This window comes from Pimephales promelas, chromosome 9 (genome assembly GCF_988280905.1).
Source record: "Pimephales promelas chromosome 9, fPimPro1.hap1.1, whole genome shotgun sequence".
Classification (NCBI taxonomy): Eukaryota; Metazoa; Chordata; class Actinopteri; order Cypriniformes; family Leuciscidae; genus Pimephales; species Pimephales promelas.
In genome coordinates this window covers 2,107,293-2,135,089 of record NC_142777.1, presented here as the reverse complement: position 1 = coordinate 2,135,089, position 27,797 = coordinate 2,107,293, and the positions used below count along the sequence as shown (strand labels likewise).

Below are 27,797 nucleotides of genomic sequence, written 5' to 3'. Positions count from 1 at the left end.
TACTTCTTTAAAACTATGTCACACGCTGGATAACCATTTACTGCACACTTTATACTATTTTAGGTTTAACTCTCAAAGAACAGTTCGCTACAACCAAACTTACTTTTACAAACTAATTATCCTCGAAGCCCAGAATACAATATATAGTTTGTTGTTCTAGTTCTGTAAAGTTACAGTTAGCAATAGCAGCACTCACCTGTTCAACTGACACTCGAGTTACAGCTGTAATGAGGGAAACACGACGAGCCGTATGAGCAGAGAGCGGAGGAACATCTGATTGGTCGAGCCAACTATCAGGAATCAGCCTAACGTGTGAGTTTAACCAATGAGAGAAGCGTTACGTCAAAGAGCGCCACTGCGCCACCCAATCAGTAAAAAGAACAGTTTTACCTCCTTATTACATCATTGAAAGTTCTTATATGTGTTTTTTTTATTATTTGTATATTATGGGAACATTTAATTTAATTTAATTTAGCGCGTTTGTTTATTTGTTTACAAAATACTTTATGAGATTATACAAATAACAAGACCAGTAAATCTGAGCCAATCAGAAATCAGTGCGGTAAAAAAATCGGGGTGTGCGCGCGCTTATGAATTAAAAAGCAAAATAGGTTAACTTTATAAATCCCCCAAGTTATGGAATAAAAGAAGAATATAGACGCGCTATAATCTGGATAAGATGCTTTTGTACGAATATTACGAATCTTACTATGGCGAGTAGACTTGATTATTTAGGCTGTGTGGATCATTTTTTACAGTCTATGGTGTGGATGCTGCTTCTTGCAGCTTCCTAATTATTATTCATGACGTGTCAAGATTTCCGCCCACTTGCCAACGTCTTCCTAGTTTCAGCCAATCATTTGAGCCTACAGACCAAACGTCACGGAACGTAGTTAATATTCATAAACCAAGCCTTCACCATAGTGAGGTTATATTTTTCTCCTCTCGGTGAAGATGGTGAGTCACGACGAATGCAACTGTCGCAATCTGTGTATTTATCTTTGTGATTTATCAAAGTAGTGTCACCCCCTTTTAGTGTATCCGTTTAATTGCCATTAGTATGTAAACATGTCCTCCTTCAGGTTTGTGTGACATACGTGTGTTGCTTATTATTGCCACTGGTCTTTATTTTTCATCGTGAAAAAAAAATACAGAGAAAATTGTCATGGTATTTAAGAGAGAATCTACAATCACTGCTAATTAAATGCTAGTCTAATCTAAAAGCAGAGAATCTTATATTATTCTTAATCTTTTATTTTTTTCACCTAACCATCTTATTCTATCTAACCTGTATTATCTCTTATGTGCACTGTCTTTTTTATGTTTACAGTCTGTGTCTTGTATTCAACTGTATTGTAATGTGCACTGTACTACACTGGTCCTGTTTTAATTGAGGTTCTATTCTATTCTATACAACTAGGCCACTAGTCCCAAAAGACCCTCTCTGGGTGCCATAGCCCCCCGTAAGAAAGCCAACCCAAAGCCTGAGCTGACAGAGGAGCAGAGGCAGGAGGTCCGAGAGGCGTTCGAGCTCTTCGACACTGATGGCTCTGGGTATATCGAGGTGAAGGAGTTAAAGGTAAGGGATATAATGCCATGCATTTATGAAAAACATGAACACAGCTTAAGCAGTTTACATCCCAGAGTTGCATTGTCTCTATTTAGTGGGGTATCTCTATTCAGAGGGGGAATATTATGATTTCTTTTAAATTCGGCATGAAACAAAACTTGCACCTGTGTTTTCTTCTCTATTGTGACGTATATCTGAGTGAAAGGCTTCAGGAAAAAGAACAAATGTTTGTGTCTGAGGGGGATTGATTGGATGGTTGTGGTTTGCTATTGGTGGATCTCATGTGAGTGACAGGTTAGCCCCGCCCTCGTCATCAGGGAAGAGGAGAGATGCGAGAGAGAGATATTCTGATTCAAGATTACAAAGATGAATTTAGAAATATTATGATGATGACATCAATCAAAACAACATTAAAAAATGACAAAAAATGTAAACTAGTGAAACAAATACAAAATGTAATAATTTTCAATAGTATATGATGTCAAATAGCCAAACGTCAGCTGTTTACACTCTATAGTCTCAAATCATATCCGTAAAGAAGATGTAAACATAACAGAGGTTTTAGTGATTGAGTGAGTCATACAATGACTATATTTTGTTCAATATCTTTATTTATATGAAGGAATCTTATGTTTCAAAATAAAAAATAGATTTTGCATTAAAAATAAATCTCATTTTAATTTTTTTTGAAAAATACTTTTTTATTTGTATAAATGATAATCAAAAAATAAATGAAAAGTAAGATGTGTGGACACGACATATAGAACTTGGAACTTTTTGATGAAAAAAAAAATGAAACAAAAAATATATGACTAATAACACAAAAATGTCGTAATTTTCACCAATGCCGCCAGACTGTCTCTATATGCCGTATCATACCCGTCAACCCTCCCGTTTTTTTCCCGGGATTATCCCGTATTTTACCTTGCTTTCATATTTTTAATCTTTCTATAAAATAAAATAAATCCCACTGGGTGCAAACCAGTCAAGCATAAGTGTTTGGTGTAGAAAAGAACAGCCGCATCCCGAGGATGGACGAACACGAGGGAGATGGGATTGGAGACTATGTATGTAATGTAGACTTTTATGTATGTAATACCGAGATTATGTATATATTCATGTTCAAATCTCTACTCCAGGTGGCCATGAGAGCGCTGGGATTCGAGCCTAAAAAGGAGGAGATCAAGAAAATGATTGCAGAGGTTGATAAGGAAGCGACCGGGAAGATCTCGTTCAGTGATTTCATGGCAGTGATGAACCAAAAAATGGTAAGGTCTTTCTTAAATAGGTTATTCCCTAAAGAAAACTCAAACTGCTGTTTGGGAAATCTCTAGGCCGACAAGGACTCTAAAGAAGAAATCCTGAAGGCTTTCCGGCTGTTTGACGACGACGAGACTGGAAAAATATCTTTCCGGAATCTAAAGAGAGTGGCCAAAGAGCTCGGCGAAAACCTGACGGACGAAGAGCTGCAGGTACACACACACACACACACACACACCAGGGATGCTCATATCGACGTTTAACCATTAACCGAAAGTAAAATTTTTAATTTTGACCGATCAGTTAAACGTTAATATTATCAGTTAAACCATTTCGACAGAAAGGGCGACAAAGTTACTTGCAAAATATGCTAATATTAAAATACAGCAGTAGTTACAAGTACACGGCAATTTCACTAGCGAAGCTAACATCCACAAGCAAATGAAAATCCCTGTGCTCCCGGGACATCTGTGCCATCGGATCATGTGTTTTCCCCGCGGGTGAAGTGAAGAAAAGTGAAGCCAAAGGTGGCTGGTCCCAGTTTAACTCGTAAACCCAGAGTCTCGATCGTCCCCCGGAGGCTGGTCCCAGTATAGCTCATAAACCCAGAGTCTCGATCGCCCCCCTGTGGCTGGTCCCAGTATAGGTCATAAACCCAGAGTCTCGATCGCCCCCCTGTGGCTGGTCCCAGTATAGGTCATAAACCCAGAGTCTCGATCGCCCCCCGGTGGCTGGTCCCAGTATAGCTCATAAACGCAGAGTCTTGATCGCCCCCCGGTGGCTGGTCCCAGAATAGCTCATAAACCCAGAGTCTTGATCACCCCCCGGTGGCTGGTCCCAGTATAGCTCATAAACCCAGAGTCTTGATCGCCCCCCTGTGGCTGGTCCCAGTATAGCTCATAAACCCAGAGTCTCGATCGCCCCCCTGTGGCCGGTCCCAGTATAGCTCATAAACCCAGAGTCTCGATCGTCCCTCGGTGGCTGGTCCCAGTATAGCTCATAAACCCAGAGTCTCGATCGCCCCCCGGTGGCTGGTCCCAGTATAGCTCATAAACCCAGAGTCTCGATCGTCCCTCGGTGGCTGGTCCCAGTATAGCTCATAAACCCAGAGTCTCGATCGCCCCCCGGTGGCTGGTCCCAGTATAGCTCATAAACCCAGAGTCTCGATCGCCCCCCGGTGGCTGGTCCCAGTATAGCTCATAAACCCAGAGTCTCGATCGCCCCCCGGTGGCTGGTCTCAGTATAGGTCATAAACCCAGAGTCTCGATCGCCCCCCTGTGGCTGGTCCCAGTATAGGTCATAAACCCAGAGTCTCGATCGTCCCCCGGTGGCTGGTCCCAGTATAGCTCATAAACCCAGAGTCTTGATCGCCCACCGGTGGCTGGTCCCAGTATAGCTCATAACCCAGAGTCTCAATCGCCCCCCTGTGGCTGGTCCCAGTATAGGTCATAAACCCAGAGTCTCGATCGCCCCCCGGTGGCTGGTCCCAGTATAGCTCATAACCCAGAGTCTCAATCGCCCCCCTGTGGCTGGTCCCAGTATAGGTCATAAACCCAGAGTCTCGATCGCCCCCCGGTGGCTGGTCCCAGTATAGCTCATAAACCCCGAGTCTCGATCGCCCCCCGGTGGCTGGTCCCAGTATAGCTCATAAACCCAGAGTCTCGATCGTCCCTCGGTGGCTGGTCCCAGTATAGCTCATAAACCCCGAGTCTCGATCGCCCACCGGTGGCTGGTCCCAGTATAGCTCATATACCCAGAGTCTCGATCGTCCCCCGGTGGCTGGTCCCAGTATAGCTCATAAACCCCGAGTCTCGATCGCCCACCGGTGGCTGGTCCCAGTATAGCTCATAAACCCCGAGTCTCGATCGTCCCCCGGTGGCTGGTCCCAGTATAGCTCATAAACCCCGAGTCTCGATCGTCCCCCGGTGGCTGGTCCCAGTATAGCTCATAAACCCAGAGTCTCGATCGCCCACCGGTGGCTGGTCCCAGTATAGCTCATATACCCAGAGTCTCGATCGTCCCCCGGTGGCTGGTCCCAGTATAGCTCATAAACCCCGAGTCTCGATCGCCCACCGGTGGCTGGTCCCAGTATAGCTCATAAACCCAGAGTCTCGATCGCCCCCCTGGTGGCTGGTCCCAGTATAGCTCATAAACCCAGAGTCTTGATCGCCCACCAGTGGCTGGTCCCAGTATAGCTCATAAACCCAGATTCTCGATCGTCCCCCGGTGGCTGGTCCCAGTATAGCTCATAAACCCAGAGTCTCGATCGTCCCCCGGTGGCTGGTCCCAGTATAGCTCATAAACCCCGAGTCTCGATCGCCCACCGGTGGCTGGTCCCAGTATAGCTCATAATCCCAGAGTCTCGATCGTCCCCCGGTGGCTGGTCCCAGTATAGCTCATAAACCCAGAGTCTTGATCGCCCACCGGTGGCTAGTCCCAGTATAGCTCATAAACCCAGAGTCTCGATCGCCCACCGGTGGCTAGTCCCAGTATAGCTCATAAACCCAGAGTCTCGATCGTCCCCCGGTGGCTGGTCCCAGTATAGCTCATAAACCCAGAGTCTTGATCGCCCACCGGTGGCTGGTCCCAGTATAGCTCATAACCCAGAGTCTCGATCGTCCCCCGGTGGCTGGTCCCAGTATAGCTCATAAACCCAGAGTCTCGATCGTCCCCCGGTGGCTGGTCCCAGTATAGCTCATAAACCCAGAGTCTTGATCGCCCACCGGTGGCTGGTCCCAGAATAGCTCATAAACCCAGAGTCTCGATCGTCCCCCGGTGGCTGGTCCCAGTATAGCTCATAAACCCAGAGTCTCGATCGTCCCCCGGTTGCTGGTCCCAGTATAGCTCATAAACCCAGAGTCTCGATCGCCTCCCGGTGGCTGGTCCCAGTATAGGTCATAAACCCCGAGTCTCGATCGTCCCCCTGTGGCTGGTCCCAGTATAGCTCATAAACCCAGAATCTCGATCGCCCACCGGTGGCCGGTCCCAGTATAGCTCATAAACCCAGAGTCTCGATCGTCCCCCCGGTGGCTGGTCCCAGTATAGCTCATAAACCCAGAGTCTCGATCGTCCCCCTGTGGCTGGTCCCAGTATAGGTCATAAACCCAGAGTCTCGATCGCCCCCCGGTGGCTGGTCCCAGTATAGCTCATAAACCCTGAGTCTCGATCGCCCCCCGGTGGCTGGTCCCAGTATAGCTCATAAACCCAGAGTCTCGATCATCCCCCGGTGGCTGGTCCCAGTATAGGTAATAAACACAGTTTCGAAGGGGCATCCATCTTTTTTACAGTCTATGATCGAACTCATACGGCTGCGCTCCAGACTAACCCCACATTATGGTGACGTTAGTTTTCTAAATAAAAACTGGACAATGTGTGGATTGAGGATAGCCTGCTATTTATATATATTTGACTAAAAAACTTAGTCTGGAGGGAAAAAAAATGGCGTTTTTTTCAAAGCTTCAAATTGATTCAGTGATTTATTTTTGTCATCTTAATTTCTTCATTATTCAAGTTGAAAAAAAATGAGTGTAGGCCTATTTTATGTTTTTTATTTATATTCTATTCCGCTTTCTCTGTCGTCACTGTCAATTGCGTGAACATTTGATGTGGATCCGGGTTCTGTTGTTAATCTGTTCTGCTGTTTGCACGTTAAAATAAACATGTGAAAAAATTTGTTTGTATTTTTAACGCGTCACAGACACTCGTCAATTTTATTTTTATTTAACTCAATAGGCTATAATCAGTTAACGGTGAATACTCGGGACAACAAGCTGAAAATTAACCGAAATGAGCATCCCTAAAGCACACCTGTGCGTGATCCGTGACAGATGATGTCACTGCGAGTCATTAATGTTCTGCTGTCTTCAGGAAATGATTAATGAAGCCGACAGAGATGGAGATGGAGAAGTTAACCAGCAGGAGTTTCTTCGCATCATGAAGAAAACAAGTTTGTACTGAATGTCACCGGAAGCACAGGATTCGGACAAGAAACCCTTTCAATGTAAACATATTCAACGTCACTGTTTTAATCATTCCAAAACCTCGATGCCTCTCGACCCCGGCGATCCGATCCGATCCGTGAGGGTTTGCCAAACGTCAGCTGTTTACACTCTATAGTCTTAAATCATATCGGGAAAGATATACACACAACAGAGGTTGTAGTGATCGAGTGAGTCATACAACGACTCAAATTTGTCAATCTGTCATTATATGAGCGAATCTTATGTTTCGGAATAGATATAAAAAATACATTTTGCATTAAAAATAAAGCTTGTTGAAGTTTTGGAGTTACTATAAGAGCATTTTTATTTCGTTTAAAAATTGTTTAACGCTTCGGCTCAGAATAGATCGATATTAAGTGGGAAACGAACGTGTCAAAAGATTGTCTTACATAAATCACACGTCAACCCAATCATTTATTAGCGTTCATGTAAAAACTATGTTCGGATTCATCAATCGGAAATTAAAGGTGGCCATGTAAACGTTGCAAATTAAAACGTTAGTAGTGTTTTTTTTTCACATTCACTCATATATATAGGCCTACTTTACATTTACGTTTCTGCCTTGAGGAAGTATACATCACTGATTAAACGATCTCGACGTGTTGAATGATGATGTTCTGTGTGCTTTCAGGGACATCACACACACACCACTTTACTGCAGCTTTAAATTCGGTTTCATATGTTTTGTATTTAAGTGTATTTGAGATGCTATCTAAGTATTATTTAAAATAAAATAACTTGTTTTAAGCTGGTGATGACTTCTGTCAATTTATTTCCTTGCCCAGGTTTTAATTATTGAGTATTTTATTTTTGATCAATGTTACAAAATATTTCTATTAACCACTGTTCTTCTGAATAAAGAGGAAAAAGGGAGAAAGAAATAACAATTGTTTATTCTTAAAAAACAGAAACATCCAAACACAAATAAAGCACATAACTAGGCATAACTAGCCAACATGACACACAGACACAAATAAAGAGGGATCACACATTTCCCTTTGACAGCAAGAGGTCGACTAAGTTAACAGCACACTCATGAACACGTAAATGAACGCGGCGCATATTATAAGTCTTCTATGGCCTTTAACCATAAATAAAATCATTTCACAGTACAAAACAAGTAAAACTGATGTGATTTCAAGTTGAAGCTGCATATGAACAGAACTCTGGATACTATGGTTGGAGGTATTTTTGATTTTTGGATCAGCTCTGTGCGTGTGAGATCAGCTCTGACTGAGACGTGTCTTGCTGGCGAAGTCGGCGCTGAGTTTGCGCATGACCTCTGCGTGACCCTGTCCTGCGAGCTGCTGTCTGGCGGAGCTGTAGTTCTCCTTCACGAAGCTGGCGAAGGGCGTTGGCGCCCGCGGCTTCGAGGGAGTCACCAAAACCAGCTGTCCAGTGCATAAAGCACACACAAACTTCGTGGTGTCCAGTGACTTAGAGTGGCGGCCGATCCTGTGAGGGACAGAAACATTTACATACGGTTACTGTGACGATTAGCCGGGCGGTTATTGCGACGGTTGCTGCGGCGATTATTCGGGCGGTTGCTGCGGCGATTAAACGGGCGGTTACTGTGACGATTAATCGGAGCGGTTGTTGTGACGATTAACCGGGCGGTTGTAGCGACGATTAACCGGGCGGTTGTTGTGACGATTAACCGAGCGGTTATTGTGACGATTAACCAGGCGGTTCCTGTGACGATTAACCGGGTGGTTGTAGCGACGATTAACCGGGCGGTTACTATGACGATTAATCGGGCGGTTACTGTGACGATTAATCGGGCGTTTGTAGTGACGATTAATCGGGGCAGTTGTTGTGACGATTAATCGGGTGGTTGTAGCGACGATTAATCGGGCGGTTATTGTGACGATTAACCGAGCGGTTACTGTGATGGTTAATCGAACGGTTGTAGTGACGATTAATCAGGCGGTTGTAGTGACGATTAATCGAGCGGTTATTGTGACGATTAACCGAGCGGTTGCTGTGGCGATTAACCAGGCGGTTCCTGTGACGATTAACTGGGCGGTTGTAGCGACGATTAACCGAGCGGTTACTGTGACGATTAATCGGGCGGTTGTAGTGACGATTATTCGAACGGTTGTAGTGACGATTATTCGAACGGTTGTAGCGACGATTAACCGGGCGGTTGTAGCGACGATTAACCGAGCGGTTATTGTGACGGTTAATCGAACGGTTGTAGTGACGATTAATCAGGCGGTTGTAGTGACGATTAATCGAGCGGTTATTGTGATGATTAACCGTGCGGTTGCTGTGGCGATTAACCAGGCGGTTCCTGTGACGATTAACCGGGCGGTTGTAGCGACGATTAACCGAGCGGTTACTGTGACGATTAATCGGGCGGTTACTGTGGCGATTAACCAGGCGGTTCCTGTGACGATTAACCGGGCGTTTGTAGCGACAATTAATCGGGGCAGTTGTTGTGACGATTAACCGGGCGGTTACTGTGATGGTTAATCGAACGGTTGTAGTGACGATTAATCAGGCGGTTGCAGTAGCGCAATTATATTTTCGGTTTATCTGTCGATTTATAGAGTAATTGCTTTTTTTGTGGTAAAATAATAGACCCAAGCATACAATGACTCAAAATACATATTTAATAACAATGGGCAATAATAATAGTTTCAAATAAAATATCAAAATCAAGTAATCATATTATAGTTTTATAGAAAAACACTTAATTCACAATATAATATGCATAAGACAATATAATACAACATAAAGACAATCAAGTTGTACATTGTGAATTATAACAAATGCCTGCAGAGGCGCCAACATGGGCGGTGATTGTTGTTACACTTCACAGGTTTAATATTGGCCAAACGATGTTTACTTAATCTTTCATATTTGGCAACTTCTTTAAAATAGAAATACTACAGCCACTGTAATTTCGTTGTAATTTAATTTAGAATTAGTGTGGCTGTATAAACATTATGTATTTGTACCTGAAGTACATTTTTGTGTAGGTTTGAATGTGTACCGTTTGTACACACTTGCATAGGTTTTGAATTTCTTATGTGTTGTATACACAAAATCTTTCATTTGAAAGTCACGTGTCTAGTATCTGTAAAACCACATTTTTCCATCTTAAAAATACATGTCTTGCTCTCAATGACAAATGCGGAACAATGCAGAACCTCAAGGCTAGATTATTGTAATGCTCTACTGGGTGGCTGCCCTGAACGCTTAAATTACAGCTGGTAAGTCTCGACCAGTCGAGAGTCAGTGGTTCGACTGGTCGAGACTGTTTTCCAAGATGGCTCCTGTCTATGTGAAGCGTCTCTGCGAGGGAAAATCTTCCGCCTCATAGGAAACATCAGATCACATGCAATCCATTGAAATGAACTGCCGAACAATGGTAAATGTGACGACACCATAAAAATGTGACCAACGCAGCAAAAACCAGGAGAGCTGTACTCACGAGTTGTTGCAGCGGTTACACTGATACTGGTACTTGTAGTTGATGTCGTAGCTGTGGCAGCGGGTCACCATCGGGAGCTCGGGATGAGCCAGCATCGCTTTACGGGCATACAGCCTCCAGAACGGCCCGTGCCCGTCACGAACGTTGTTAATCAGCCACGTGGCAGCGTGACACAACTCGTGCACCAGCGTGTCCCGTAGACGATCTGTCGGGGGAAACACATCGCGTTTACCGGCAAGCATCGGTTGAGCTGTTGAGCATTTTAAAACGGTGAAGACGAGCACCTGCAGAGTCGCACACTTTGTCGGACAGCTCGATGCGGGCGTATCGTTTCCCAGTGCCGCGCTCCTGGCCCGAGACGCAATACCCCGCTGTCTTGCGCATCTTCTTGTTCCATGTGACGGACATGTCCGCGGGAAGCTGAGGGGTGGGGAGTAATGATTTTAAAACAACCAGAGACGGGGTTTTCTCTCATTCCACCGCACTGCATCTTCAGTTTTGCAAACTGCGTTTTAAAACACATTTTGTGTTTGGAGGAATCTAGAACCACCTAGCATAAAAAGGTGGCTCAGGGAGATGGTACTGAATACGTCAATGGTGAAAATAACATATGAAGAGTTTGGTTCCAAAACGCGATAAACGCCATTTAAAAAAAAAATGAATTATTGCAAAAATCTGATTTTCAATACCGACCAGATACAAAACAATGTTTAATTTTACGTAAAATGGGATATCCGCCGTGTTATTATGTAATGTTTTCTCCCTTTCTTTCCAAACCGCGACAAACGCCAGTCTCCCTTTTCTGCAAAATGTCCGCTAACATATCCGCTAAACCAATCACAACGCACCATTCCACGCAATGTAAACAGTAACGGCAGCGCTTTAACTAACCCGGCTTCCCAGGTTTTCTCTATTTTGTCCTTTCGATCAACAAACAAACAAAAAAATGAATAATTTTGACAGCATTGGTGAACCTGCGGAGGGTAAGGCATCCTGCATGGGTAAACGTGACATCGAAATCGAATCATTTACGTGAGGAAGAAGATGGACTCGGGAGGAGGAAATGCCGGCTGTTGCTTGTTCTCACACGACAGCATCAAACTTCTGTCACGCTGACACACTGACCCCCAGAGGATCTTTTGGAAAACTTTCAGTTGTTTTATTCAAAGTCAACGAAATCCGAGCAGGACCAAGCGAGTTTACAGCTGATCGCCGTCAAAAAAGTTCAGCGGCGACGTCCCAAGGTTGACAACAGCGATTTCGTTAGATCATGCTTAATAAATCATAATTCATGATGATGTGCTCGTCTTAGTTAATGTTTTAATTGAAGTCATGAATGAAAAACGTTGAACTGTTAAAAAAACGTTGATAGTTCCTGATGATATTAATATGAATTAATGCATAATTCATTTATCCATGAATTCATGATAATTCATGACATGAACCCTTAAAGTGTTACCGATTATTGTTATATTAAAGCAATGGATTTATAGTATGCACAAGAAATTCAATGTGTATAAAATTTTATTTTGATTAATTGCATTTTTAAAAAAAATAAATTATTGGATTTATTGCATTTTGGGGGAAAAAACGATCTGTTTTTAAAATAAATCTTTGGAAATCAAAACCTGGATTTCATTTTTTATTGTTATTATAACCTACAAATGCTATGTGAAAATTTGAAACCGAAAATAGTGGTTTTCATCTTCCCCTTTTCTTGCTAAAGAAAACACAGTTTTACTCAAATTCATCTAAATGGATTTATAGCGTTTTGGAACCAAACTCTTCATATATTATTAAAGGAAAGGGTAAGATTTTTGAGGATGTTTGGAATCCCTTTAGATCATTCATAGAGAAAGAGGATAGTGACCTGTTTAAAGAGACAATTGAACACATGTGAGATTATAAGATGTATTTGTATTAGGAGGCCTTAATAGTTAGTATGTGTTTTTTACTTATTTTTTTTTTTTTAATTAATTTATTTATTCATTTTATTTTATTTTTATGTTCATTAATCTTGAAGATGTGAGTCCTGTACAAATTGAGATATGCTAAGTTGTAATGATGCGAAAGACATCAATACTGTATTTTTGTAAAAAACAAACAAAAAAAAACACACATTCTGTGTGAATCTGGTGGTTGTCGCCGTTGGTCAGTGTCGGTATAAATTAGCCTAAAATTTTTGTGACTGGTTGACAGTGCAATGCTACACAATTGCTAAGGTGTTTTAATTGATAAGTTAATGAGAGTTCATGAGAGGGGTCCAACTTGTCGCACTTGAAACACAAACATACACAAAAGGAGTTTTGTGGTTGAAATTGTAAAAAGTAACAAACCCTTCGCTCGCGGGTCACTTTGACCCCCTTAGGAATGAATGGATGCGAGGAATGCTTCAGTACACACAGAAAAACTAAAAATGCTCAAACTTCACCCATAAAATGAAGTGTGTAATGTCTAAATGTGCATCTGAATGCATACTGAAGAGAACTGACTTTAGGACCCAGAGGAACAGAGTGGCAAGTGTTATGAAATATTATGATGATACTAGAGCCAGACCGATATTATCGGCCGATATTAGGCATTTTCCATAATATCGGTATCGGCAGTTATAATGGCCGATAAATTAATATTTAAAAAATAAAATAAAAATGGACGAAACACACTTCAATCATCTCTCCTTGGCCTGTTATATTGAAAATGTATGTTTTACAATTTGCAGTATGATGTTATCCATTGCTAAATTATGGCTCATCGTAGACTAGCTAACCACAAAGCTAGCTAATGCCACTATCATCAGTGGAAGACCGCTAACGTTAACATTAATGAGCTTGGAAACCACAATGAACTTTTTCTGCCTAAATAAAGTAATTATTACTGTATTTATAACTAGCATATCTCTAGTTACAGTCCAAAAAAAGAGCAAACGTATCTTGTGCAGAAAAGTTAGCTTTTCTTTTACACGTGTGTGAAATCCAACAATATTTAATAAAAAATATATATATATCGGCCGATATATCGGATTTTAAAACCCAAAAATATTTGTATCGGTATCGGCTTTCAAAATCCTTTATCGGTCGGGCTCTAGATGATACATAATTGTTTTCCCACAAGAGGTCAGCAAAGACGCCCCATGTGAGATATTATGAGCTGAATTAAAAGGGTTACGCGTGAAATTGAGTTATTTCGATTTTTTAGTTGAGAGAATGTGAGGAATGTCCTTAAATTACAATTTATTATTTACAGATCAAATCTAGTAATTTAAAAAGGTAAATAAACTGAAAATGAAATAAAATGATCTTTCTGGAAGTATAAATTTGACCAACGAGGGAAAGATGTGTTTTTCATTCTCAGGGACTGAGTTACAGTGATATGTTGATTTCTGGCTCAGGTCAGAGGTCGCCCTCAGGTCTCAATAATGTATTAGCGCTTGTTCGATCCATCTCCACGGCCTACATCGAGTGCGTTTACACGCTCGTTCTTAACCCGATAGTGCTTAAGACGACAGCGTGTGTGTGTGTGGTCACGTAAACACGTTAAACCATTTCCCTTTGTCGGCCTAAGGTCATAGACAGCTTAAGAATGAACCAATATTTCCCTGATTTCTGTCCTTAAAACACCTTAACCTGCGTGTATGTGTGTGAGATGAGACATAAAAACACCTTTCAATGTGATTACGCATCACAGCGAGTGCAAGACCAGCATCTGTGGTTAAAAATATAAAAATAAGTTATAAATGTCCGCTGGTTTGTCTGGATGAGACTCATATTCCTCGGCTGAATTGTGTCGAGAAACTCACTGTATCTGTAGAAATATCTTAATTTCTTTCGACTGACGAATTGAGTGTCATCACAAAAACAAACGGCTCAATTTGAGGCAATTAAATAAAAAAATAAAAATGAAAAACACTGGATAGATTATCATTATATGATGGTTGTGTACAGGCACTGACAACACACATTTCAGTACAACCAACCTGTAAAAGTGCATGAACCATTATATGAGCCCTTTAATATAACATGCAGTACACAGTGAACATGACCTCGAACCCTGTTGCTTCTCATGTACCTGACTGTCAAACACGCTGGAGTTGTAGAGCTGGAAGAGTTTGGCGGTCAGCTCCTCTCTCTTCTGTCTGAAGCTGCGGCAGAACGAGGATCCGGGATCAGCCAGAGACTGCAGGAAGCATCCGGGGGTTTTACACAGCAGCGTTCTGGCAAACGGGAACAGAGGGATACGAGCGTCATCATCCGGCACGAGTACGGCTCAGGTGTGGGCAGATTCAGTGCTAGCGCTGGCTCGCTAACGGATTAACTGCTGAAGTTTACATCATAGAGTGAAAGTTTTGGATGTTTGGATATCATCATCATTAACACCTTAATTTCTTTTCGACTGAAGAAAGAAAGACATGGACATCTTGGATGACATGGGGGCGAGTAAATTATCAGAAAAAGTTTTTTTTAAAAAGCGAACTACTCCTTTAATTGACAACATGAACCGCCCGACATGAAGTGGAGTTTAATTTACTGGTTTAATTAGAAAGGCACCAGAATACATGAAATGGCACATATGGTGCGTTCACGTGCTGCGGAAAACATGATATTTTCCACTTGTGAACTGGTATTTACCAGTGTGTTGGTTTCAAGTGCTTTTGTTGTCGTAATGTGGTTCAGCTAAAACTATTTTTAGTCATCTGCTACAGAAAGAAAATCGTTTATCAAAACTCAAACGGTAAATAATATGCTGTGTAATTGACCCTTCGCTAAGCCACGCCCGAAAGCCGCCACTGGCCAATCATGTCTTAGCAACCGTAACTATGCGCGGGAGGTCTGGCAAGCTTTCGAACGAGGGAAACATGCTGAAGCATTGTGCGTATGGATTGTGCAAATCTGATACCGGTATACTAAAAGTTTGGACGGGGGAGAGGAATTGTTTTCCTTCCAGAAAATCTAAAAGCCAAGGGGAGAAATGCTTAGCGTGATCTAGCGTCTATGTGCGAGACCCATTCTGGTAAATGTCGACATGCTTAACAAAAACACCTAACGTTATTGCTTGGAAATATTGACGGTTCTTTGGTCATAATGATAACGTAAAATAAGACGATTAAAGAGACAAGACAAAGGCTCACTGACATACTTTAAAATATATTTCAGCATTTTAATCGACGTCCTACTAACGTTACCCCTTAACTAGACCCAATCCGATCGCGGCTCTCCCGGTATTAGTGTTATTCCACAAGATTTATTGATAAGCTGTTTGATTTATAAATATTAAGATTATTTTCACATACCCTGCTGTGTATGAACATAGCTGTTCCTCAATTTGTGTTTCCCATTTGAACGGTCAGCGTATGAGGCGCTGGGACTATAACGTTAGGCTTTAACTTCAATTTTTAAGAAATTATTCCCTAATCGGTTGCATATAATGTCGTGAATATATCCCTCGAATGCATACTGTAGTCCCTTTTGTCTTGCTCTCTCAGATATTTCACTTGTTCGCCGAAAATTACTAATTATCTCATTGAAATGTCTGATACCGGGTGCATCCACACTATAATAGATGGGCGAGCCGCGAAAGCTTGACAGGCGTAGCAACAGTAACTAGGGAGGGCGGGGCTTAGCGAAGGGTCAATTATATATATATATTTTCTAGATCATGAACACAGTACATATTTTTACCATTCACGACTCTCCGCCATTTTGAAAAGGTCAAAGGTTCTCACCTAGGCAACTCAGGCATCAAAATATTCTACAAGTTACCAAGTGGACCACATAAGGGGGTGTTCATGTGCATTGTCCACGTCAGCTTTTGGTGTTTGCCATAATTACCATAGGACATGAATGCACCATTACTCCAGTGCTATTTTTCTGGGGGAGGACCCACACATTTGTCTGCTGCACGTCTCTCACTGCTGTTCCCAGTACCTGCTGCTGGGAGGCGCTCTGGGCTCGGTTCGGCTCACGGGTCGGCTCAAAGGACTCTGGGTGACTGGCGCTCCGGTACCAGCTCTCTTACCCACGGCAGACGGGGTGGACAAACAGGGAGCTCGTGGTTTGGGTTCTACATCGAGAGAGAATACATGAAAAAAGAACGAATATTTACTCCATTTGCAATTATAGCTGGAAATCACGCATCTCCATCACTGCTGGGACCTACAGGGGTTGGACAAAAAAACTGAAACACCTGGTTTTACTACACAATAATTTGTTAGAATGGCGAGGGCCTCATTTTGCATCCAAATACAGCACCAATTGACAGATAGAAGTCCTTCACAGTGACCAGAGGGATTATGAGCCGTTCCTCTTCCAGAACAGTGGCCAGGTCACTATATGATGCTGGTGGACTCGCTCCTCCAAAACACCTCAATAATATTCAGATCTGGTGACTGTCAGACCATGGGAGATGTTCAACGTCACTTTCATCTTCATCAAACCCTTCTGTCACAAGTCTTGCTGTGTGTGTTGGTGCATGATCATGAACATCAGGTGCTCATGATCCTCCAGAAGGGTTTGGTAGTCCTCGTCAGTGTCGAGTCCATCAAATACAATCAGGATTGTCATGATATTGGAGCTCAAACCATCACTGATCCACCCGTGCTTCACTCTGAAGATTGGCCGCCAGGCATATAGATGTGAAACCTCCAACATTGGCCAGTGTTTCAGTTTCATTGTCCAACCCCTGTATAAACACACTTCTGCTGGAAAGCGATGCCACATGGGGATTGGTTTATTGCTTTTAACTGATACTTCAAAGATTGATCAACTCACTCAGACAGTCAAACTTATAACAAACTTAGTCCCCGTGAACCGGAAGTTGCAAACGTATTTCCAAGTGAAACGGAATATTGAACAGAGGGCAGGGTTTTACTCTAGCGCTCCTCCTCTCCATCTCTCGCTCATAGCAAACTAACGGTTTGAGGGGAGTGGTAAAGCGTTTCCCCACCCAAACTGTGAAACCTACGTCATCAGAAAAAGAAACCGTTTCCAGACCAGAAGTAACTTTTCAGATTTTGATTAAAGATTACCAAGGTAAAACATTTTTTTAATATATATTCACTTGCACGGATTAATTGTTCACCACAAGACTAGTAATATGCGCTAACAAAGTACATAGGTTTAATTTTGATTTCACGGGGACTTTAAAACTGGCGAATGAACAATATTTAAAACTTCACAGAAATGTTTAAGAAATGACAGCTTTAAGGATCTCCCACTCGGCTGAAATCTCACGCAAACTTAAATCACAAAAAATTTAAATAAACACACACACGCTGGATGGAAACACCAACATTTGCTTAACATAAAAATATATGAAGAGTTCAGATGCAAAAGCCTCTAAATGCCATTTGAAATTTTCTTCTTTAATGATGATTTTTATCAAACGTGTATATGTAAGTTCAGTAATTTCACTTAAATGGCAATGATAATTACCTATTAATTGTTATTTAAGTTAAATTACTGAACTTAAACATGCAAGTTTGATAAAAATCATCATTAAAGAAGAAAATTTCAAATGGCATTTAGAGGCGTTTGCATCTGAACTCTTCATATACACACACGAGTATGTTCCTGAACACCCGTATCCGATCACAAGAGAACATGACCGTGATTACTGCGTTTCGTCTGACGCTCGGAGACACTCGTTTGTGATGAGGGAACAACCTCCAAACTCCATCTGAGTTCGTTTCGCCTGATGCCTTTTAGTCTGAGGCTGTTTTGTCTGATGCCTAATTGTACGAGACCAGACACCTGACATTGTTTTTCCTGAGACTTGAAGCTTTTCAGTCTGAGGCGTGATGCCGTTTTGTCCAATAACTGAAGCCTTTTAGTCTGAGGCATGATGCCTTGTCTTCATATGTCTGAGGATGTCCTAAAATGTACACCGTACCAGAGTTATTTTCCATTTGATTACTTTATTCAGTTTCTGTCTATGAATACTAGTGTTAGACCGGTAACACTTTACAATAAGGTTCATTATTTAACATTAGTTAATGTATTAACTAACATGAACTTACCATGAGCAATACATTTGTTACAGTATTTGTTAATCTTCGTTGATGTTAGTTAATGATAATAAAGCTGTTCATTGTTTGTTCACAGCGCATTAACTAATGTTAACAAGATTTTAATAAAGTATTAGTAAATATTGAAATTAACGTTTACAAAGATTAATAAATGCTGTATAAGTGCTGTTCATTATTAGTTCATGCTAACTAATGTAGTTAACTAATGGACCTTATTGTAAAGTGTTACCGTTAGACCTATTCAAAAACGTTTCTCTTTATTTGTCTTTATTTGCATCTTTATTGTATTGTATTTATTTGTGCAACTTTTTTCAATTTAATTGAGCAATTTAAATCAAGCCTTGTGTTGTGTAAATTCTTAACAACGTTACCCCATTGTAAAAAAATGCAATGAGCACAAACATTTAAGCAAGATCAAGTTTGGCAAAAACGAAATTCAGGCCCTGAAGACTTTTTTTTTTCCTGTCCTGGACTCGGACTCGAACCTTTTTGGACTCGGTCTTGACTTGGACTCGACAAAGCTGGTCTTGACTACAGCAGCCCTACTAGAAGGTGTGTGTGAGCTGTACCTGCAGGCGTCCTCGGGCTGGCTTGGGCTCGGCCGGCGAGGCCCTGGTTCTGCCGGACCCGCTCCAGTAACGACTGGAACTCCTCCTCGGAGCTGCCGGTGTCGTCTCCGGCGCTGGGAGTCACCGGGACACGAGGCTTGTCCTCTCGGGTGTGTCGGGTCCTCCAGGTGCTCGTGATCACAGCGCTACCGTCCTCATCACTGTCGCTCAGGAACACCGGGGGGTCACAGCGGGGCGGGGGGCGTTTCTCGCTCCTCTGGACGGGGTTAGGAGTTCTAGCACTGGCTTTCCCTGTACAACAACAAACACACGAAACTTGATAGTGTGGCTATTTTATATTAAAGGAACAGTGGTGTGTGTGTGTGTGGTCCATGAATGAATAATTCAGAAAATTAGCATTCGTTTAATGAAAACGGAAATAAGCATTCGTTTATTAATATGATGGCTAAGCAAATCTAATTTATATCACACTTTGGAAGCAGATGACAAAATGTTAAAGTCCCCCTGTGGTGAAAATCCAGCTTTTAATGTTGTTTATGTGTGTATGTGGTGTGTTTAATCCGCTTTAAGTTGATAAGTGGACAGCATTGCTGAGTATTTCCTCCTTAAAACTGCAGTGAACCAAAAAAAACACGCTTTGAAATCGCTGGTGTTTCTGACGTCACAAATCAGCTTGTAACCAATCAGATCATTATATTCATAATGCATATTCATAGAACCGCGCATACTAAATGAGGCAAGGGTGTCGAGTTACATTCAAGATATTTTAAGGCATGAAGCAGTTTGATATTCAAGGTAAAACAGTTTAAATGTCGTTTTGGTGATCAAAGATGAGTTTTAAGTAGGGATGCGCCGAAATTCAAAATTTTCCGAAAATCTAAACCAAATTTGTTTTATTAATTTCTTATTTTAAATTAGGTTTTTTTTTGTATAATTGCATTATTATTTATTATATATTTTTTTTAAATACAAGCAAATAAAATAACCACGCTTATGTTTAAAGTAACAAAAATTGGACCGAAAATAGGCCTAAATACATATATATACATACATATATACACAAATATATATATGAAGAGTTCAGATGCAAAAGCCTCTAAGCGCCATTTGAAATTTTCTTCTAGAATGATCATTTTTATCAAGTTTGTATATTTAAGTTCAGTGATTTCACTTAAATGGCAATGATAATTACCTATTAATTGTTATTTAAGTGAAATTACTGAACTTAAATATACAAGTTTGATAAAAATCATCATTAAAGAAGAAAATTTCAAATGGCATTTAGAGGCTTTTGCATCTGAACTCTTCATATATATATATATATATATATACACACATATATACACACACATATATATATATATATACACACACACACATATATATACACACACACACACACACATATATATATATATATAAAATATCAATATTTTCATATCTTTATATCAATATATTATTCTTCATTCAGTTCTATGCAACAGAATCAGTTTTACAAGATTTACTTTTTGATCAATATTCAAAATAATGTATAATCCAACAAAGCTATTATTATCAGAGTTGTGCATCTTTTAATACATTTCAGAAATTTCAGTGCATCTCCAGTCTTAAAGGATACAATGATTGACTACAGGGGGACTTTGTGTGTTTAGCTGTTCGCATGCATACAAAGACTGATAAATAATGTGCAGTTTGAGCATTTTAAAGTTGTCAGGAAACAAAAATGTGTCTTTTCTTCCCTATTGTGACGTAAATATCCAAGAGAGACGCTTCTGGAGCAAATGTAGGAAAGAGAAGGTGTCGCTGACGGAGGGAGGGGAAGTTATTCTGATTCAACATAAGTTTAGCACAATAATGATAATTAAATACTGCTAAAATTCCATTAAAAAAAATAAGATTGGTCATGTGACTTTAAAGAAACATACCTTTATTGACGGAAGGCTTCCTCTCAGAGACAAAATCCTCATCGGATGAAAGGCTGTCCACTATGAAGCGTTTCAAACTGAGGGGGGAAATAACAACGGGTGATTGACAGTCGAGATGAATGATGATGAACTGGTGTACATCTGCAACACTGACCGGTCATCACCGCTGCTCACCGACTGAGGCCTGGCTTTAGTCTGAGGGGTTTTCACTCGATTTAAAACTGGACAGAAAGATGTAAATGTATTTTATAACAATGTAAATGTTATTGGATTTGAAAGCGGTTGATGAAGAACTTACACAGTTCAAAGTCATCGTCACTATCTGAAGACAAAACTGGAATCGGCTCTCTAGAGGAAGAAAAAAAGGTGATTTAGTTTATATGGGGTTCGGCCAAGCCCGAATCCACTGGTTAATCCGAGTCCTACTCGCATCCTCTGTCCATTAACATAGCAAACACATTTATTATGTACACAACGTTTTTTGGCCAAATTTTTTTTATTAAGATTTTCTTGATGTAAATACAATCCCAATTTGTCCATGCAAACATAATGACTGCATTATATGAATTTAAACCCATTAAAAGGCAAGAATTACAAGTAATACAGTGAACAACGCTTCTCTCTTCAACATAGGACATTAGGCATACAAATAAAAACTTATCTTATTTCAAAGTATACATTATTCCACTTTTTTTTAAAGTGAAATTTAAATTTGAGCCTAAATTGTGGAACTTCAGGTTTCCTTGTAGTGTATTAAAAAATAAGAATAGGCATTAGCCAATATACATAGTTACCATAAGCCTATATTTACCCTATCCCAAGATCCAATCACAACATTAGCCTTTCAGATGATGATCCCATAAAGTAGGTGCTACCCCCAAGAGCAAACCAAAACCTTTCAATAAAAGTGTTTTTCTCTAATCAGAATATGTTTGGTGTCTTAACTGAAATGAATGTTTCCTCAAACATGAATAGTAGGCCTAATCACACACATCCTTTACATCATAATTAAATAAAATAAAGGATGGAATTCGAATAGTATTATAGAGGAAGATAGTCAGCCCTAATCAGTGTGCTGTGATTGGTCGAGCGCTTCGAGTGTGTTTGGGAAATGTCCCGCCCCTTTCCTTACCCGCCTAACTAACTCATCCAAGCCACGCCCCTTTATTCTGCATTTTAATTATTATAATAATGAGGAATAGTGTGACGTGTTCGTTCCCGGAAGAAACGTTCGTTCGGGAATTCAGAAACACTGACACTGATATTGAGAAGAACTCTTTTTCAAGCTCTGCAACACAAACAGACACGTGAAAACAGCAGAACAGGTATCGAGTGCAATCCTTCTGCTAGGACGGTGATATGATGCTAGCAGTGGTGTAGTCTCGTTTTTTGTAGTGAGTATACTGCGATATACCAGCCACCACAGCCCCACCCATTTTAAAACTTGTGTGATATTCCTTTACAATAATTGTTTTAATACATTTGATTATTTTTATTTTAAAAAGTACATCTTACTATGCAATTTCGTACAAACTTTTATTTTGGTGGGTTGTAAATTAAAGACATTTGAGCTTCTGTGTGTTATAATAAAAAATAGTATTATTATTATTATTATTATTAAAAGGCTTACTACTTGTTAGTGTACAAAAATATTTCTGCTATTTTTTCTTCAAGTTATACAAAACTTTTATTTTGACAGGTTGTCATGAAGACTTGTGAGTTTGTATGACGATACTTTTATCAAAAGAAAGGGTAGAGAGCTTTAATATTCAAAGACAGTTAATAGGCTAAATATCGAGATTTGATTCGTCGTATCATTACTTTTCATTGATTAATTCAAAAATGGCCAAATTGTTCCGCTTTACAGTACTAGGCTAATTTACATTTGTTGCTGGATTCCGCGATTCGTCACGGCGGGTGGGGTGAATTTACATAGACTACACCACTATAGTACGTTTCACATATATAACATGCTCACCTTGGCTTCTGGGCAGCTGATGCAGATTGTTTTAATGTGGATTTCGGTGTAGCCTTTGCAGCAAGAACTGGGGAAATAAAAATCAAACAATTAATTCCTTCTTCGAATACCATAAGAACCCACCCAAGCAAATAAAGTGTTCAACCGCAACCAGTCTGAAGTCATGTACTTCCCTACTATAGCGTTTCTATAGCGTCTGAATGCACAGTATTCATGAGTAGGAAAAAGTAGCGGATGGCCGACGACTTCTGGGGAGATTCTGAAGTGTGCATCTGATGGACACTATCCCATGATGCCACGGGGCAGGAGTTATGAATGACAGTGAAGTGACTGGTAGATCACATGATAATGACAACATGGTGAATGTAGTGCGTTTCCTGAGCAGCAAATCATCATATTAGAGTGATTTCTGAAGGATCTGGAGTAATGATGCTTTGATCACAGGAATAAATTACACTTTACTATATTCACATAGAAAACTGATGATTTAAATTGTCATAATATTTAACAATATTAGCATGTTTTGCTTTTTAATCGAATAAATGCAGCCTAGATGAGCAGAAGAGACTTCTTTTAAAAACATAAAAAAACTTCCCGATCCCAAACTCTTGAACGCCGGTGTGTGATCTGGGATCAGCCTTACACTGATGGAAGTCGTCATCATCTGAAGTCAGGTGTTCCTCCGGAGTGTGATTCTCCTTGCCCGAGCCGGCGGTGTTGAAGCTGCCCAGCGCTGGACGCCGGCTCTTCCCCAAGCTCTTCCTCAGCTGCGAGAGAAGGACAGGCTGTGGTGAAACGGGATCATGGGACGGGTTGTTTTGGAAAATGTTGATTATAAGCACCAACCTTCTCTTCAGCTTCATGAAGACCCCCGTGTCTGTCCCAGCCCAGCTTCTCTGAGACTCTCTGAAACAGAGACACGGTCCCGGGATCCATCGCCTCCGGTCACGTGACTAAATCTTATTAAATACATGATGAATACATTTACATTACATGTTTGCATTGAAATGGATGAATAAAACTAATAAAATATTAAATACGTGATGAATACAATACATTAATTTATTAAACAAATGAGTAAAATTGTGTATTTGCATTAAAATGGATGAATAAAATTGGTTAAATATGAAATGAATACAATACATTAACTTATTGTGTTTACATTGGATAAATACATTCAATAAAACATTAAATATATGATGAAAACAATACATTAACTTTTAAAAAACGAGTAAAATACGGAAAATGTAGCTTTCATGGTTTTACTACTCCAATTAAAATAGAGTAAAATTATGTTTGCAGTGAAATAGATAATAAATTAATAAAATATGAAATATATGATGAATACAATTTAACTTCAAATTAGTAAAATCATGTTTGCATTAAAATAGGTGATTCAAATTAGTAAAATATTAAATATATATTATAACGAATACAATACATTAACTTTTAAAATACAAGTAAAATTGTGTTTACATTGAAATATTATGATGAATAAAATTAATTAAAAATATGAATGTTGTCTATACATTAACTTTAAAAAAAATACATTAGTACTAATACGAAACTGCTAGAGCTGGGTGCACATGCAATAATAGATATTAATATATTAATATAACATAAAACTAGAATTAAGACGTGACCAATCAATGGCAAGATTTATGACCGTTTGATATCTTTCTGAACACATTAACTTACGTTATTCACTGAGGCTAAACAACCGAGCATGTGCCAAACACACACGCTTACTAACACACTAAACAAAATCTTTTGTTAATTCAACATACCTTATAAAAGCGGGTCGATATATCGCGCCTTCAGTCGCATAAGCAGAACTTAATACGCTTCAAACATCAGCTCGGTACGCGACTCCACAACATTCAAATTCACCACACCGGAAACCGTCATCAGTGTGAGGAATAAAAACTTCCGGTCTCAGCAGCGCTCCTAGAGAGGGGTTTATAATTATCATACACAACACCATAGACATATACACTAGACCTCACCTTGGATACGGCAGTTCATTAGAACGAATGCGTCAATAGAGCCGCCATCTTGAAACAGGGGAGCCCCTCCACTTTAATGCATCAGCGTCAATGTAGTAGACACAGGTCTAACGCAAATAAAATCACCATAAATCATCATGAATGCGATTTTTCTTGTTTTTTTGGTTTGTTCCAACGGTCAGACATGTATTTATCATTGATTCCAGAAAGATTTTTTTTTTTTTTAAACATTCTTCCTAGTTCAGATTTCATCCGTGAACTTCATACGCTGCACAAAAGTCCGCCACCATCAATGAATTCGAAGTAAAGGCAGAGATAGCAGCGTTACCTAGCTACTTCCTATGACAAGACCCCTGTTCCAAGATGGCGGCGGTTTTGACGCATGCTTAGAACCCCCAGGCGAGTTCTAGTGTATATGTCTATGACACAACACAACCAACCCTACAGTTTACCGATTTGCCACAAAGCCTAATATTTCATTAATTAAATAAACAAAACATTAACATGTTTAAAATGAAGATGTTTCTAATTAACTTATATCTGCATGCACTGATCATAATAATATCAGTAAAAAGCAAACGTTTCCGTTTTAACGTCAGAAATAGCCAATTCAACATGTAACTTATAACTTATAACGTTAATTGGCAACGGAGTGTTCATAGAAATGCCCAATTTGAATAGACTAATAATACAAAGAGCTAAAAAATATTATTTGTTTTTAATATAGCATTATTTGTGTGTAAACATTAGCAGGTTTAATTCGGCAAGATTTTAAAATAAATGTTTGCTCAGCTAGTTTCAAATTCAATTTAGTCCAATAGAAATCTAATGTGAAGAGATCCATACGTGTCATGAAAAATATATATAAAAAAATTGTCAAACTAGTTATTAAACACTTTATTCTGAGGCTGCAAACATGAAACGTACAATACTGGATTAATTTGATATTTAAAGCACACATTAAGTTATTTTTTTGTATTTGTGTATTGCTAAAGTTTAAAAAAAAATGAAACTGATACACATACGGCAATTTTACAGGAGAAATTTGAAACATTAGAATATGGTGCAAAAGTTCACTAATTTACGTAATTCACCTTTAATTATATAGACTCATTACATGCAAAGTGGGATATTTCAAGCCTTTATTTGTTATAATGTTGATTATAGTTTATGAAAACCTTTTCACAATATTCTAATTTTGACTTTGGGGTTTTCATATCTGTACTCCATAATCATCAACAGTATAACAAATATATTTGCTTTTATATTTGTGTATAATATCCATTATAACAGATGCAAACCTTCTCACTGGATCTCCCAGACGAGTGTACGAACGGTGTGTGTGTGATCCAGATGAGAACACAAAAGCAATGGCATCAAAGACAGAGATTTCACTTATCAAAGATCTTCATTAGCTTCTCATTCATTTAAAAAAGGTAAATAAATTAACCAATAAAACAACAAAGTAAGCCGTAGCACACTGTGGAAACTTGAATCATTGAAAGGATCTTTATTCAAACGTTTTTATTCCCATAAATCTATGACTGGCCTGAAGAACGAACGCTGTAACCCACTGTGCAGGATCGAGGACAGGCCACACAACCCCCGTGTAGAAACATCTTTAGCATTTCTTTATTGAACTAAACTGAATACAGCGATCAAATTTACAAAGGGTGCACATCACAGTTCAGTCAGCAACAACGTAACAGCAATATAATCACAATAACCAGTATTCAGGATGTTACTATTGTTAGTTTCATAATGTGTCGGCTCCTAAAGGACTGGAACAAAACAGAAGCGCGGCCGAGCACGTGCACCTCTCTCCGAGGTTCGCCACATCTCTTTATTTCAGTTTCTGCAGAGAGCCTCGCGGAAGTGACACCGACAGCATAAATAAAACCAGTTCATAGGAAGACAGTGTACAAAACCAAAACATCGGAGAACATACTTACCTACACCTTTCCTGGTAAAACCATAAAAAAACAAAGAGAAGCCAGGAGTCGACACTCGAGCGGTTTGCAGGCCTTGTCAGCGTGTAATAAGACACTCCTCTGTTTAGCGTGTGCTCAAAAACAACAGAGGGATTATTTTCTATCGACTGCATACGGACACGGAGTTGGCATTGGGTTGGGGAGAGACTGGAGATCCGAGGTGTGCATCCGTCACCCGGGGTCAAGCCAAGCTAGTTCAAGACGCACATAAGCTAACTAACAAAAACAGAAAAAAACCCTATCTGCGTTGATTATTGGTGTGTACATTTCCAGATCCACTTCAAATCAAGCACAGAAAAACAAACTAAACAAAATCAGTGGAGCCAACAAACATCAATTTCGTCAGGCGAAGGGGAAGTGTGTGTGGTCTGGGTCCGGCTCGCGGGAACTAAAGCTGTCCGGGGTGATCGTGCTCACCTGTGGCTCATCGAGTCTCTGACACACACACACACACATGCAGTGCTGGCCTCGCTCAGGTGCTCTCGCTGCTCTCCGCGGACTGCATCTTCACCAGGTGGTCGGGCTTGGCTCCGGCGGCGTGACGCTCCCACATCTGCAGGTACAGCCGCTCCAGGTCCAGCGTGTACTGTTTGGTGTTGAAGAGCGGGCTGCAGATGCGCTGCTTCCACACGCGGGAGCGCACCTTCTTCAGGCTGAGCGGGACCACAACAACAGCAGGGTTAAAGGAGTAGTTCACTTTTGAAAAAACTTTTGCTGATAATTTACTCGCCCCCATGTCATCCAAGACGTCCATTTCTTTCTTTCCTCAGTCGAAAAGAAATTAAGGTTTTTGATGAAAACATTCCAGGATTTTCTCCATATAATGGACTTCAATGGGAACCAAACGGTTCAAGGTCCAAAAGACAGTTTCAGTGCAAACTGTTCAAAGGGCTTTAAACGACTCCAGACGGTGAATAAGGGTCTTATCAAGCGAAACGATCGGTTATTTCAAAACTTATTCCAAAAATGTAACTTTTCTAAGGACAAATGCAGCCTTTCTCCATTCTGTGAGGCGCGTTTGCAACGTCACGTAATACG

The 27,797-nt window shown here is 40.3% G+C and overlaps 4 protein-coding genes across 10 annotated transcripts in view; 1 reads left to right on the top strand and 3 right to left on the bottom strand.

Moving 5' to 3' along the window:
- Positions 1 to 302, bottom strand: part of nsdhl (NAD(P) dependent 3-beta-hydroxysteroid dehydrogenase NSDHL) — a 28,200-nt gene extending 27,898 nt beyond the window's left edge. The window contains exon 1 of one of the 3 annotated variants that reach the window (XM_039653905.2): positions 197 to 302. The gene's annotated coding sequence lies outside the window, so the exon portion shown is untranslated. Of the gene's footprint in view, positions 1 to 103; positions 177 to 196 lie in introns of those variants that run through there. The other 2 variants (XM_039653903.2, XM_039653904.2) reach the window with 2 other exon arrangements.
- An 847-nt stretch (positions 303 to 1,149) lies between these two features.
- Positions 1,150 to 7,583, top strand: cetn2 (centrin 2). The gene is made up of 5 exons (XM_089134672.1): positions 1,150 to 1,168; positions 1,421 to 1,579; positions 2,710 to 2,838; positions 2,905 to 3,042; positions 6,698 to 7,583. Exons 1-5 carry the CDS (start codon positions 1,166 to 1,168, stop codon positions 6,785 to 6,787), a joined length of 519 nt encoding a protein of 172 aa, XP_088990798.1. The 5' UTR covers positions 1,150 to 1,165; the 3' UTR covers positions 6,788 to 7,583.
- A 121-nt stretch (positions 7,584 to 7,704) lies between these two features.
- On the bottom strand, positions 7,705 to 25,166 carry gcna (germ cell nuclear acidic peptidase). Of its 2 annotated transcripts, XM_089134671.1 has the most exons (14): positions 24,769 to 25,166; positions 24,550 to 24,709; positions 23,609 to 23,721; positions 23,406 to 23,529; positions 22,763 to 22,829; positions 21,083 to 21,132; positions 20,939 to 21,005; positions 20,785 to 20,861; positions 18,860 to 19,150; positions 16,192 to 16,327; positions 14,336 to 14,480; positions 10,555 to 10,690; positions 10,271 to 10,475; positions 7,705 to 8,286 (listed from the first exon to the last, which is right to left on the bottom strand). In XM_089134671.1, exons 3-14 carry the CDS (start codon positions 23,696 to 23,698, stop codon positions 8,055 to 8,057), a joined length of 1,620 nt encoding a protein of 539 aa, XP_088990797.1. In that variant the 5' UTR covers positions 23,699 to 23,721; positions 24,550 to 24,709; positions 24,769 to 25,166; the 3' UTR covers positions 7,705 to 8,054. The 2 variants fall into 2 exon arrangements, with proteins under 2 accessions (XP_088990797.1, XP_088990796.1); XM_089134670.1 differs by having other exon boundaries at positions 24,550 to 25,166.
- A 1,212-nt stretch (positions 25,167 to 26,378) lies between these two features.
- Positions 26,379 to 27,797, bottom strand: part of LOC120464399 (UDP-N-acetylglucosamine--peptide N-acetylglucosaminyltransferase 110 kDa subunit) — a 35,387-nt gene continuing 33,968 nt past the window's right edge. For all 4 annotated transcript variants that reach the window (XM_039653870.2, XM_039653872.2, XM_039653871.2 and 1 more), the window contains one exon: positions 26,379 to 27,412. In XM_039653870.2, the coding sequence (XP_039509804.1) occupies positions 27,232 to 27,412 (181 nt within the window). In that variant the 3' untranslated portion in view covers positions 26,379 to 27,231. The remainder of the gene's footprint in view (positions 27,413 to 27,797) is intronic.